Source organism: Trichechus manatus, unplaced genomic scaffold, assembly GCF_000243295.1.
Source record: "Trichechus manatus latirostris isolate Lorelei unplaced genomic scaffold, TriManLat1.0 scaffold00002, whole genome shotgun sequence".
NCBI classification, from domain to species: Eukaryota; Metazoa; Chordata; class Mammalia; order Sirenia; family Trichechidae; genus Trichechus; species Trichechus manatus.
Window position 1 is genome coordinate 21,830,706 of NW_004443938.1, and position 12,701 is coordinate 21,843,406.

The 12,701-nt window shown below is 41.6% G+C and overlaps 1 protein-coding gene across 1 annotated transcript in view; it reads left to right on the forward strand.

Moving 5' to 3' along the window:
- The window catches only part of LRP11 (LDL receptor related protein 11), a gene marked incomplete at its 5' end in the record, with an annotated part of 50,814 nt that overhangs the window by 15,225 nt on the left and 22,888 nt on the right, over window positions 1–12,701 (forward strand). Inside the window, 3 exons of the mRNA XM_004368964.2 lie at window positions 669–810; window positions 7,422–7,547; window positions 8,484–8,696. Of these exons, the coding sequence (XP_004369021.1) occupies window positions 669–810; window positions 7,422–7,547; window positions 8,484–8,696 (481 nt within the window). The remainder of the gene's footprint in view (window positions 1–668; window positions 811–7,421; window positions 7,548–8,483; window positions 8,697–12,701) is intronic.

A 12,701-nucleotide genomic window follows, 5' to 3' on the forward strand; every position in this document is an offset into this window, starting at 1 on the left:
CTTCTTTCATTATTTGTTCAAGCATACAGATTGAACTGGGTTAAGTATAGCCACAGGCAGCCTTGGAGTTCAGAGAGTTTATTTGTTGTTGTTTTGTTTTCTGGGTCAAGAGAAACTTGAGCATAGTAATGGCAGAGTCATTTGAAATAGAAATTAATTAATAAGTCAGTGTTTTTAACATCACAAGAGGAAAGGAGTCAAGGACTAAACAAAGGGGTAGGCCTGGAGCATAAGAAGGACTCTTCATCCCCGATGGCTCAAGGGAAGAAGGTGACAATGGGTACATTACCAGGAGGAGGTGGGTGATGAAGCTATAATTATAGCCACAATTATGGTACTCATTTTTCCCTTGTAATAGATGAGTCACTTGCTGAGAAGGAATGTACTACATATCGGGCGTGGAGCTTGGAGAGCAGGTATAGGTTTGGAACAGCGGCTGCTAAGGACAAGTAAAGGGATTGTTAGTTGAGGGTATTGTCATCCCAGATAAAATTGGAAATCATGAATTTAGGGTGGGACCAACCTGCTAAGATGATATGTGGACCAGGCATGGAAAGGCAGATCATGGGACCGCTCCAAGGATGCCACTGATTTCCAGTTTGGGATAATGTTAAACTCTGTACCACAGGTCTCCTAACTACATATGATGTTTCCTGTTTGGGTATCAGGTGCCTCACTCGGGAACACTGAAGCTATCTCACTTACAAGAAGGAACATACACCTTCCAGCTGACCGTGACTGACACCGCGGGTCAGAAAAGCTCCGACAACATCTCAGTGACTGTGCTCCCCAAGGCCTACTCCACGGGAGGTGAGAAGAAATGTCTTTCCCTCACAAGGTCCACAGTGGCCAACAGAAATGAGCTCTGTGTGGAAGGGTGGTGCTGGGTTGGTATTTTATGTTCCAGCTGTGCCTCCCATAGGCTCTTCCATCTTGTTGTTGGTTGTTGTTGAATGAGATAGTCTTTACTAAAAATGTAATAACAAAAACAGGCTCCATTGTATTTTGGGATAAGTGGCATTGCTGAGGGCAGTCTCCCAGAGGATGCGTAATAGCCTGTGTGAGAGGCTAGACCCTATAGATACTCCCTCTTTTCTTGACTCATCTTCGTAAAAGACAATCGTCTGGCTTTTCCAGGAATGGATTTTATTTAAAGGTGGAGGGTCTTTTGATATGTATATTCAGAGTGTGCAGTTAAGGAGTACAAATTAAAATACATGAAGAGCACATGTCTATTGAAAAGTACTCTTTAAAATTTTTCATAGACACTTTACAGTGATGCATAGATGCATTAATAATATTGTTTTAAATATATAAAATGGATCTCGTATTGTTACACAATGTAAAACTGATTTATTTCATTCATCTATGTTTCTTACTTTCCCAAACATGAATATTGCTTAGATTTACTCATCAAGTTAAAAAATAGCAACAACCCATTACGTGGAACTTGGAAGCACTAAAGATATAGTGGTATTGCAGAGGGAAACCTGTACACTGTTTAATTCCGAGCTATCTTAGTTTCCTAGGCCACAAGTAGGTGACTTTAAAGAACAGGAATTTATCGTCACAGTTTTGGAGGCTAGGAGTCCAAATCAGGGCATCTGGTTCTAGGGGAGGGTCCCTCCTTGTTGGTAGCCCCAGGCGTTCTCTGGCATTCCTTGGCTTGTGAACAGTTCCTCATATGGTCTCTGCCCCCTGTGTACGTGTCTGTGTCTGTTCTGCTCTTTTTAGAGCACACCACTCAGGAGGGATTAGGTTGAGGACCACCCTACTCCAGTATGTCCTCACTAACATAACAAAAGAAAACCCCTGTTTCCAAACAGGATCACATTACAGATACAGGGGTGAGGAGTTCAGCGTATCTTTTGAGAGACACAGTTCAACCCATAACATGAGGAAGTGCTGAGACATTCTGTATTTGAGGAGAGGATTCTGTCGTTTGGCCAGCAGATATTTTCACAGGGTCCCCCATGTGCAGGAACTGCTTGCATAGGGGTTAGAGGGCTGCACTCAATAGACGTGGCCCCTGTCCTCGTGTAGCTTACAGTCGGGTGAAGCTGCCCTGCCATTGGCATAGCTCAGGTAAACTTGAAGCAAGCCTCCGTCATCCTTGAATACTCCATATTTGCGTGGTAATTAAGCCAGCAGTTTGAACAAGATAGATAAAGCAATTGGAAGAGAACTGTGATTTACTTGTAGTATAGCTGATCTAGTCTTCCATTTGGAGTTCCTGGGTGGTGCAAATGGTTAACGTCCGTGGCTGTTAACCAAAAGGTTGGTTGTTTCAGTCCACCCAGCGGCACCTTGGAAGAAAGCCTGGCAGTCTACTTCCAAAAACTCAGCTACTGAAAACTCTATGGAGCACAGTTCTCATCTGACACATACGGGGTTACCATGAGTCTGAGTCGCCTCAACGGCAGCTGATTTTAGTCTTCCATCAAAAACATAGTTCAGCATGAACTATGAAAACATTATGCTAAGTGAAATAAGTCAGACCCAAAGGATAGTGTATGATTCTGACTTATATGAAATATAGAGAATAGGCAAATGAATAGAGACAGAAAGTAGATTAGTGGTTAGCAGAGGCTGGGGGAGAGAGTGAATGAGGAGTTGTTGGTGAATGGATACTGAGGTTCTGTTTGGGGTGACGAACATGTTTTGGAAGTAGATAGTACTTATGGTTGCACAACATTGTCAATATATTAATGCAACTGAATAGTACATTTAAAATTGTTAAAGTGGCAAGTTTTATGTTACATATATTTTACCACAATAAAATTAAAGATAAAGCACACACATAGCAGAACAAAACGCAGTTCAGTATGCATATTTGAAATGAAGTTTTACAAGGAGTTAGAAATTTTAGAAGGAGCCTGGGTGGTGCAAGCGGTTTGCGATCCGCTGCAAACCTAAAGATTGGTGGTTTGAAATCACCCAGTAGCTCTGTGGAAGAAAGACCTGGCAAACTGCTTCTGTAAAGATTACAGCCAAGAAAACCCTATGGGGCAGTTCTACTGTGTAACACATGGCGTCGCCATGAGTTGGGGCTGACTGGACCGCAGCTAACAACAACCACAGCAACAGGAGAGATTTCAGAATCCTTGGGTCATGGAGCCTTGATAACACCTTCCACAGGGATACAAACCATAAGCACCATTCAAAAGGTGGTTGGCTGACCACTTGTGCAGCTAAAGTTTAAGCTGACCATGCGGAGGGAGGGGTGACTGCACATGGACGGGTCAAACACCAAAGTCCCGTGCACTTCGGCACTGAGCCACCAGCAGTGGTGAGCGAGTAGAGTACGTACAACCAGCCAGGTTCTGGCAGGGCCTGCTGACTTACTGAAATTGCACAGAACAGCCAGCCAGTTATTCAAAACAATGTCAGTACTGCCACTGAATTTTACACGTGCAGAATGTTGAAATGTCAAGTGTTTTGTTATGTGTATATTTACCACAATAAACAGCAACAACAACCACACTATTGGGCACCCTGGCATGCTAGGCAGGTGCCAGGGCCGTTGGAAGCACGAGGTCTGGCTCCAGCCCACATCACTCACAAGCGTTGCACTGAAGCTGACTGTGTGGGCTGGGCCCAGAAGGCTCTCCCCCAGGGTTCAGTTCTTGCCTGGGCAGGGACCACATCCCATGTTGATTCTGGTAGGAAAATGCTCGGGAACTGTAGCCCTTATAGGAAGAAGAAACAGATGCCCCGTCATCTCCTACAGAAACTAGAAAAGGATTGCTCTTGTACATCCGAGGTGCCTGCGAGGGGAGAAAGGGCCTGGACCAAGATAAGCAGGTGGCTAACACTTCACAGCCAGTTATTTGCCCTGGTTTATTTACTTAGGCCAATATTTCCAGACTCCAAAGGTATATTGCCAGTTGTAAATTTCTGGCCATTCTATAAGATGATAATAAAATGTATTTGAAGTAGCAGAGAGTGATGTGAATCACTTTTGATTGCTTAAAAGCTGCTTGTGTTAGACCGTGTGTATGTACCTTTACATAGAAAATAAAAAAGAATAGGTATAATACAAACTGCTCCGTGAAATCACTTACTGGTTAGAGTAGAATAACACCCTATGAATTAAAGTTAATAAAACACCACAGAGAGACATTGAAAACCAAAGGTGGGGGCAGTGGGGTGTTTTTCTCCTCTCTGTTATGTATATTGACCTTGCAGTTAACAACAGCTGTAATGGTAACCAAGGGTGACACCTTGTAGGGTAAATAGACAAGCAGGTACCCCTGCTTATATGATTATGTTGTTGTGTAAGTGCTGTTCAGTCAATTCTGATTCATAGCAAGAGTAGGACTGCCCCATAGGGTTTTCTGGGCTGTCATCTTTACAGAAGCAGATCACCATGTCTTTTTCCTGTGGAGCTTCTGGATGTGTTCAAATCACCAACCTTTAGGTTAGCAGCCAAGTGCTTAACTGTTTACTCCACAAGGGCTGTTTTTATATGATAATAACTTGGTTTAATTTTGGTTGTAGAGGCTGCATATTTTCAAGCTTTAGAAAAAATATTCACACAGCAAACCAACAAGTACTTTCAATATGACCTGAATCAGTGGTTTCCAAATGAGATACCCCAGAGATATTCAAGACATCAGTATTAGAGTGGGGAAGAAGACACCAGAACTTCGATTCATATTATTTTTGGATCTGATCCTTTAAGTTTTCAGTATATTTTATAATAAGTACAATATATTAGTATAGTAGTCCGTGTATATCATTTATAAGTAAATACCCATATACCAGAGATACATGTTCAACAATATATTATTGATAAGGATGCATGGTCAAAAAAAATTGGAGACCACTAAAAGAAGAAATAGAGGCCCTGGTGGCATAATGGTTAAGCGCTCAGCTGCTGACTAAAAGGTTGGTGGTCGGAACCCACTAGTGGCTGCACGGAATAAAGACCTGGAGACTTGCTCTCGTAAAGATTACAGCCTAGAAAACCCAGTGGGGCAGTTCTACTCTGTCACATGGGGTCGCTATGAGTCAGAATCAACTCTGCAGCATCTAACAACAACAAAAATCCAGAAATAGATGGATAAATGAGAAATAAGGGTCTATCTCCAAAAACTACCAAGATGTGAATAACACCTTGAGATACTTAGGATTTTCATGTCATACTCTTAACACATGTGACCAGTCACTGTATCCTGCTTCCGTTCACGGAGCTCCCCTTCACCTTTCCTCCCAGCTCTCTCCCTGTGGCTGACGCTGACTCTTCTTTCTAAGCCCAACTTCTCAGTCAAAACCGTCAGCTCTTTGCTTCATCTTTCTTCTCCAAGAGCATCCACTACCACTTCTTGTCTTTATATGTATATACATATACACACACACACAACAGAACATTCGTCATTACAACAACTTTTACATATACAATTCAGTGACATTAATTACGTTCGCCATGTTGTGTAACCGTCACCACTATCCATTTCCAAATTTTTTCATCACTGTTAACAGAAACTCTGTACCCCTTAAATAATACCCACTTCTCTCTCCCGCCTGTCCCTGCTAACCACTAATAAACTTTGGTCTCTGTGCATTTGCCTATTCTAGATATTTCATGGAAGTGGGATCATGCAATATTTGTCCTTTTATGTCCGACTTATTTCACTCAGCATAAGGTCTACAAGGTACACCCATGTGGTAGTGTGCACCAGAATTTCATTTCTCTTTATGGCTGAATAATATCCCATTGTATGGATAGACTATTTCGTTTATCCATTTGTCTGTTGATGGACACTTGGGTTCTTTCCACCTTTTTGGCTATTGTGAATAATGCTGCAATGAACATTGGTGTACGAGTACCTGTTTGAGTCCCCGCTTCCAATTCTTTTGGGTATATACCTAGTACCACTTCTTTTTTTAATCCTCTTCTTCCTCTTGCATCCAGATACCTTCAGTTTGTCTTGCACCAAGATGAACTCCTTTTCCAACCTCTTGAATTTAGCTGCTTTTCAACAGAATATGTATCCAAGCATTTGCTTGGGTGTGTGTTCTGTGCTCAGCTATTTGTTCTCTATGGAATATGCCCACATTTATTTGCCATTCTCCCATGTTTCTGAGAAAATTATTTAGTCCATTCTGCCCCTAGAAAATTGTGGAACTCCGTACACCCTAACTCTAGCCTGGTACCTTTAGTCTGCATTACCACTGCCAGACAGTCACCCAATTCTTGTAAGGCTAAGTCTAAGAAAGTTGACTTAACTGAGGAGGGGAAAGATGCCTTTCAAGAGAATATCTGTAGCTTCTACAAATTGCACTGCCCATTAAAAATGCCTAAGAGCTTCAAAAGGAAGGAAAGTACATTATTTGAAAAAAATTCATACCATCCAGTAGTTAAAAGTAGAGGGTCAGCGAAAAAGAGCAAGACCCTCAGTGAGATGAATTGACACAGTGGCTGCAACAATGGACTCAAACATGTCAAGGATGGTGCAAGACCAGGCAGTGTTTCGTCCTGTTGTACATAGGGTCGCTGTGAGTTGCAACCAACTTGATGGCACTCAACAACAACAACAGTAGTTAAAGATTCTATTTTTTCTCTACAGCACCAAGAATGTTACAGTAATGAACAGATAAGATTCAATAGCAGGAAGCTAACCTAGTAAAAAGTATTAATTAGGAAACAAATGCAAAATATAGTGTATGTAAAATGGCATCTCCATTAAAATATGGTCATCCCAGTGCCACCAAGGGGGTAGGGTAGGGTGGGGTGAGGTGGGCTATTGAGAAGCAATGAATGGCCAAAGAAGAGGAGCCCAGGAAAGAGATGAATGAATGAATTCAGAATGAGAACAGAGGGAGGAAACCCAGGCAGCGATGACCATAGCTGCTGCTTCTCTGTTCTCATTCTCTTAGGCAGTGGAGGCTGGAGAATGGCCCATGGTGACTCCTGAGAATTAAGTCAGGATAATCAAGAAGAGATCCTCTGAACTATCCAGAGCTTTTTGCTCCAGCTCCTTGTCAACTGCATCTCTTTGTCCAAATGCATAATATCATGTTGTTGTTAATCGAGTAGATTCCGACTCATGTGACCCTGTGTGCTACAGCGTAGAACTGCTCCGTAGGGTTTTCCTGGCTATAATCTTAACAGAGGCACATCTCCAGGCCTCTTCTCCCATGGTACTGCTGGGTAGGTTCAAATCGCCAGCATTTAGGCTAAGCAGCTGTTTGCATCACCCAGGGACCTCTGCATTGTATCACTCATCTTAAAGAAAGAAAAAAGAAGTCAGTTGCCCTCTAGTTGATTCTGACTCATGGTGACCCTTTCAGTTAGTAGCTAAGCAACTGACTGCACCATGCAGGGACTCAATCCTACACATGGTCTCTGTTAATCTCGACTCAGTGAAAGTCTTCATTGTCCTGCCCCCCATCATTTGAGACTCGTTTATGAACAGGATGCTTGAAGGTTTGCTCACGCTATCACTTCTTCTGTGATGATGGCTGTTGCATTGACATCACCCTGGCCTGCGATGGAATGGAGCAGTGTCCTGATGGGTCCGATGAGGCCTTCTGTCAAAATCGTGAGTGGGCTGCCTTGCATTTCAGGCAAAGTGGGTAAAGAGGAGGTAGTAGGGATGGCTGTGTTCTTATAATAAAATGGGAACTCCATATTTACTGTTCTTCTTCTGCCTGGTTTTAGGTTTAACTTTATGTGAAAAAGCTGTGCCTTAAATAAGTTCACTATGAGCCTCTAAAGAGCCCTGGTGGCACAATGGTTAAATGCTCAGCTGAGCTGCTAACTGAAAGGTTGGTGGTTCAAACCCACCAGCCACTCCACAGGAGAAAAGACCTGGCAATCTGCTCCTGTAAAGATTTCAGCCTAGGAAACCCTATGAGACAGTTCAACTCTGTCCTATAGGGTCTCTATGAGTCAGAATCGACTCAATGGCACAAAACAACAGTGAGTCTCTAGTCTCAGTTGTAAATGTTTTGGTGTTGCTTTTGGTTTCTTCATTTTTCAATTTTCTGAAAGATTCTTCTCCAATCTAAAAATGCTGTATAGCATATGCTTTTTTTTTAATTGAAGTGAATTAATATTTTGTTGTGATCATATTCAAGAAAGTTTAGACATACCAGAGTATGACTAAGTCAGAGCTATAATGTCACCTACAGACAAATGAACCATAAGAAAGAAGAAAAACCAATGAAAGTTTAATGAAGTACTGGTTTGAGGAAGGATCCAAAATCTCAAAACCTTAGGTTTAAGTCTTGTCTTTGTCAGTTTCTTTATGTGTAACATTTAGAAAGTTACTTATTGTAACAAGAGAGAACAGATTACCAATTTGAAACTTAGAGAACAGTATTTTATGGGGCTCTGGTATGTCCTACATGGCGGGGGGGGGGGCGGCTATTATTCCCAGATATCTGTCACTTTAAATCAATTGCAGATTTAGTGGTTTTCAGTTAAAGTTCAGAAAAGGAATCCAAGAACTAATGGTAGCTCTTCCACTCTTCAGTAAACATTGGCCACAAGATGGTGACTCACACGGCAGTGAGTCCTGCCCAGTCAAGAACCACAGGACTGAGCGAAGATGCAGGCGGGCACGCCTTGTTGGAAATGGACCCGAAAGCTACCGCCCAAAATCAGCCACCTGCATTATCAAACACAGAGAAGAGGAATCATTCCACCTTTTGGGGACCGGAGAGTCAAGTCAGTCCTGTTCTGCCAGGTAAGGGCTCAGACTTGGGGAGCTGTTCTCCATGAGGAGCCTCATGATCTGTAGCTAAACCAACTCAAAATTAAGTTTGTATTTGAAGAAAAACCAGTGACCGTTGAGCCAACTGCAACTCATGGCAACCCCTTGTGTGTCAGAGTAGAACTGTGCTCTAGAGAGTTTTCGGTGGCTTGAGTTTTCAGACGTAGATCCCCACGCCTTTCTTCCAAGGTGCCTCTAGGTGGACTTGAACTGCCAACCTTTTGGTTAGTAGCCGAAGTGTTAACCATTTGCTCTACCCAGGGACCGCATATTTGAAGAGTATTAAGGAAATACCTTAAGAGAAAGAAGACAATTAAGGACTTTGACCAAAAATAAAAAATGTGACATTTGCACTGATTAATTTATAGTAAGGAACACCTACTAAATACATTCATACATATATACATACATATGTACTCAGAGGTACCAATACATTTATTTATAAATAAATTAGAATTAGGAAGTTTTAGCACCTTGCTTAAGTCACTAATGTTGTAAGTGTTAAATTTTAGGTTATTTTGAGATGAAGCAGCATAACCCCTATATACTTAGATGAATCTTCTTCACCCTGTTCATCTTTTAAGCAAGTGAATGTAAAGAACATATTATGTAATCTTGAAATGGTTACATGTGTTAGGAATTCAGTGTGATGCCTCCAATTTAACTAAATCCATCTTTTTTTAGATAAAGTTAAACTATTTTAAAGTACATCACACACTGCTCAAGTATTACAGGATTCCATCATTCTAAGCTGCTTTTTTACATAGTTGTATTTGCATGAATATATGGCATATGAGACAGAAATATAGATTATCTTGTTCCTAGATGCTTTTGTAAATGTCTTTCTGGTACTCAGATTCTGCAAACATTTTATTAAAATAGTCTGCCACTATTTTAATAACTTTTATTATGAAAATTTTTTGTTCACTGTAGAAGATATGGAAGATGGAAAATAATAAAAAAGGAAAATGACTTAAAATACCACTCTTTATTGAAAACTGCTTTTTAACGTTTTGATATATTTTCTTCCAATCTTCTGTTTATCTACTTTTAAGATTTTAAATGCCCCTATACAAACATATCTGCAGAACATGTGAATTCTGCGAAGGGCTTTTGACAGTTTTGGCTTAAGTGCACTTCAGACATCTGCTTTTGATCCATTCCTTGTTGGTAATGCCACCTACTGGGCAAATCCGTCACTACATCCAAACCTTGGGCTTGATTTAGTCCATGATGTCCATAAAGAGGGTTCGTTTGGAGAAAACTGAGTCCCTGGGTGGTGCAAACAGTTAACACCCGCAGCTGCTAACTGAAAGGTTGGAGGTTTGAATCCCCCTATAGGCACCTCAGAAGAAAGGCCTGGTGATCTACTTCCAAAAAATCAGCCATGAAAACCTTATGGAGCACAGGTCTACTCTGACACACACAGGGTCACCATGAGTCAGAGTTGACTCAGCACAACCGGTTTGGTTTTACAGAGGAAACAGTAAACTAATAAAAAGTCATGGGAGGCCAGGAGTCTTTGGCAGGACCGTTGAAAGAGTGAAGAAATGACTGAGAGAACTGTTCTTGGAGACCAGGGTGAATGAACTCTTGGTACCGCACTGAGGTAGAAAGGCCCATGTGGGCATGAATGAGTCAGCTGAAGGTAGAATGGAGAGGAGAGACAGGTCTCCTGTCGCCATCCTTAATTAGGTAGGTCTTGACTCTGTCTTGAGTAAGTTACTTCATATCTCTAGACTTCAGTTTCCTCTTCTTTAACAAGGATTTCATCCAGATGACCTCGCAGATCCCATCAGCACTGAGAGTCTGTTTCAGGAATGATCGGTAACCTGACATTTGTGCAACACTGTGTCATTCCCTATGCACGGTTGTTGTTGGTTGCCATGGAGTCGGCTCTGACTCATGGCAACCCCACATACAACAGAAGAAAACACTGCCCAGTCCTGCACCTTCTTCACAATCGTTGACGTGCTTGCGTCCATTATTGCAGCCACTGTGTATTTTGATTGCCTTCCAACGGAGGAAGCTCATCTTCCCGCACTATACGAGATAATACTGAGTTGTGATCCATAGAGTTTTGTTTGTTTTTCTGTTTTAGTGTCATATTCACTGTTTTTTTTTGTTGTTCTTTCTTATTTTTTAGTAATATTTTATTGTGTTTTTAGTGAAAGTTTACACAGCAAATTAGGTACCCATTTAACAATTTCTATACAAATTGTTTAGTGACATTGTACATTTTTTCACAGTGTGTCAACATTCTCATTATTTCCATTCTTATTCCATTTTCATTAATCTAGCTTCCCCATCCCTACCCCTTACCTTCTCATCTTTGCTTTAGGGTAAATGTTGACCGTTTGGTCTCATATAGATAAATTTTTTAAAGGAGCACCGTACTCACAGGTGACATTGTTTATTTTATGAGCCAATCTGTTATTTAGCTGAAAGATGACCTCAAGAAGTAGTTTCAGTTCAAAGTTTAAAGGGTATCTCAGGGTGATAGACTTAGGGGTTCCTCTAGTCTCAACTGGTCCAGTAAGTCTGGACTTTTAAGAATTTGAGTTTTGTTCTACATTTTTCTCCCATTCTATCAGGTTCCATCTATCGTGCCCTGATTGAAACAGTAAGTAGTGATAGCTGGGCACCATCTAGTTTTTCTGGTCTTAGGGTAGATGAGGCTGTGGTTTGTGTAGGCTATTAGTCTTGTAGACTAGTTTCTTCTTTGAGTCTGCTTTCCTTCTTTCTCTTTTGCTCCAGATGAGTAGAGACCAATAGTTGTATTTTAGATGGACACTCGCAAGCTTTCAAGACCCCAGTCAATACTCACCAAACTAGGATGTAGAACATAATTTTATGACCTATATTATGACAATTGATCGAGTTGTTCCATGAGACTATGGTCGGAAGCCTTTAAACTCAGTAAACCAGTCCCACAAGGTGTTTGGTTAGAGCCCCAGAGTTTTCATTGGCTAATTTTCAGAAGTAGATCTTCAGGCTTTTCTGCCTAGTCTGTCTTAGTCTGAAGCTCCGCTGAAACCTGTCCACCACGGATGACCCTGCTGGCATTTGAAATACCAGTGGCATAGCTTTCAGCATCAAAGCAACTTGCAACATGCAAGCCACCGTCTGTGATGAATTGACAGACAGGTGGTGGACTGACAAACGGCTGGTGGTAGTTACTGCTAACGATTATAGTACTGTTCCTGGTGAGTGTGGACTCAGCCTCAGAATCCTTTGCAAAATAATGCTCCAGGCTGCCAACACCTGTTGACTGTAACTAGCACACAATTTGAAAGGTATTTGCCATCTCTGTTATTGCCCTGTATGATAATAAGACTTTGGCCTTGGCTATGAAATACAAAGGAGCCCTGGTGCCACAGTGGTTAAGTGCTCAGCTGCTAACCAAAAGGTTGGTAGTTCAAAACCACAAGGTGCTCCACAGGAAGAAGATGCAGCAATCTGCTTCTGTTAACATTGTTATTATTGTTAGGTGCCGTCCAGTCAGTTCCAACTCATAGCAACCCTGTGTACAACAGAACAAAACACTGCTTGGCCATCCTCACAATTGTTGTTGTGCTTGAGTCCATTGTTGGAACCACTGTGTCAACCCCTCTCGTTGAGGGTCTTCCTCTTTTTCGCCGACCCACTAATTTACCAAGCCTGATGTCTTTATCCAGGGACTGGTCCCTCCTGATAATATGTCCAAAGTATGTGAGATAAAGTCTTGCCATCCTTGCTTCTAAGAAGTATCCTGGCTAACCCTAACCCTAACCCTAAGACAGATTTGTTCGTTCTTCCGGCAGCACATGGTATATTCAGTATTCTTCACTAACACCATAATTCAAATTGATTAATTCTTCTTCAGTCTTCTTTATTCACTGTCCAGCTTTCAAGTTCATATGAGGCAATTGAAAACACCTTGGCTTGGGTCAGGCGCACCTTAGTCCTTAAAGTGATATCTTTGCTTTTTAACACTTT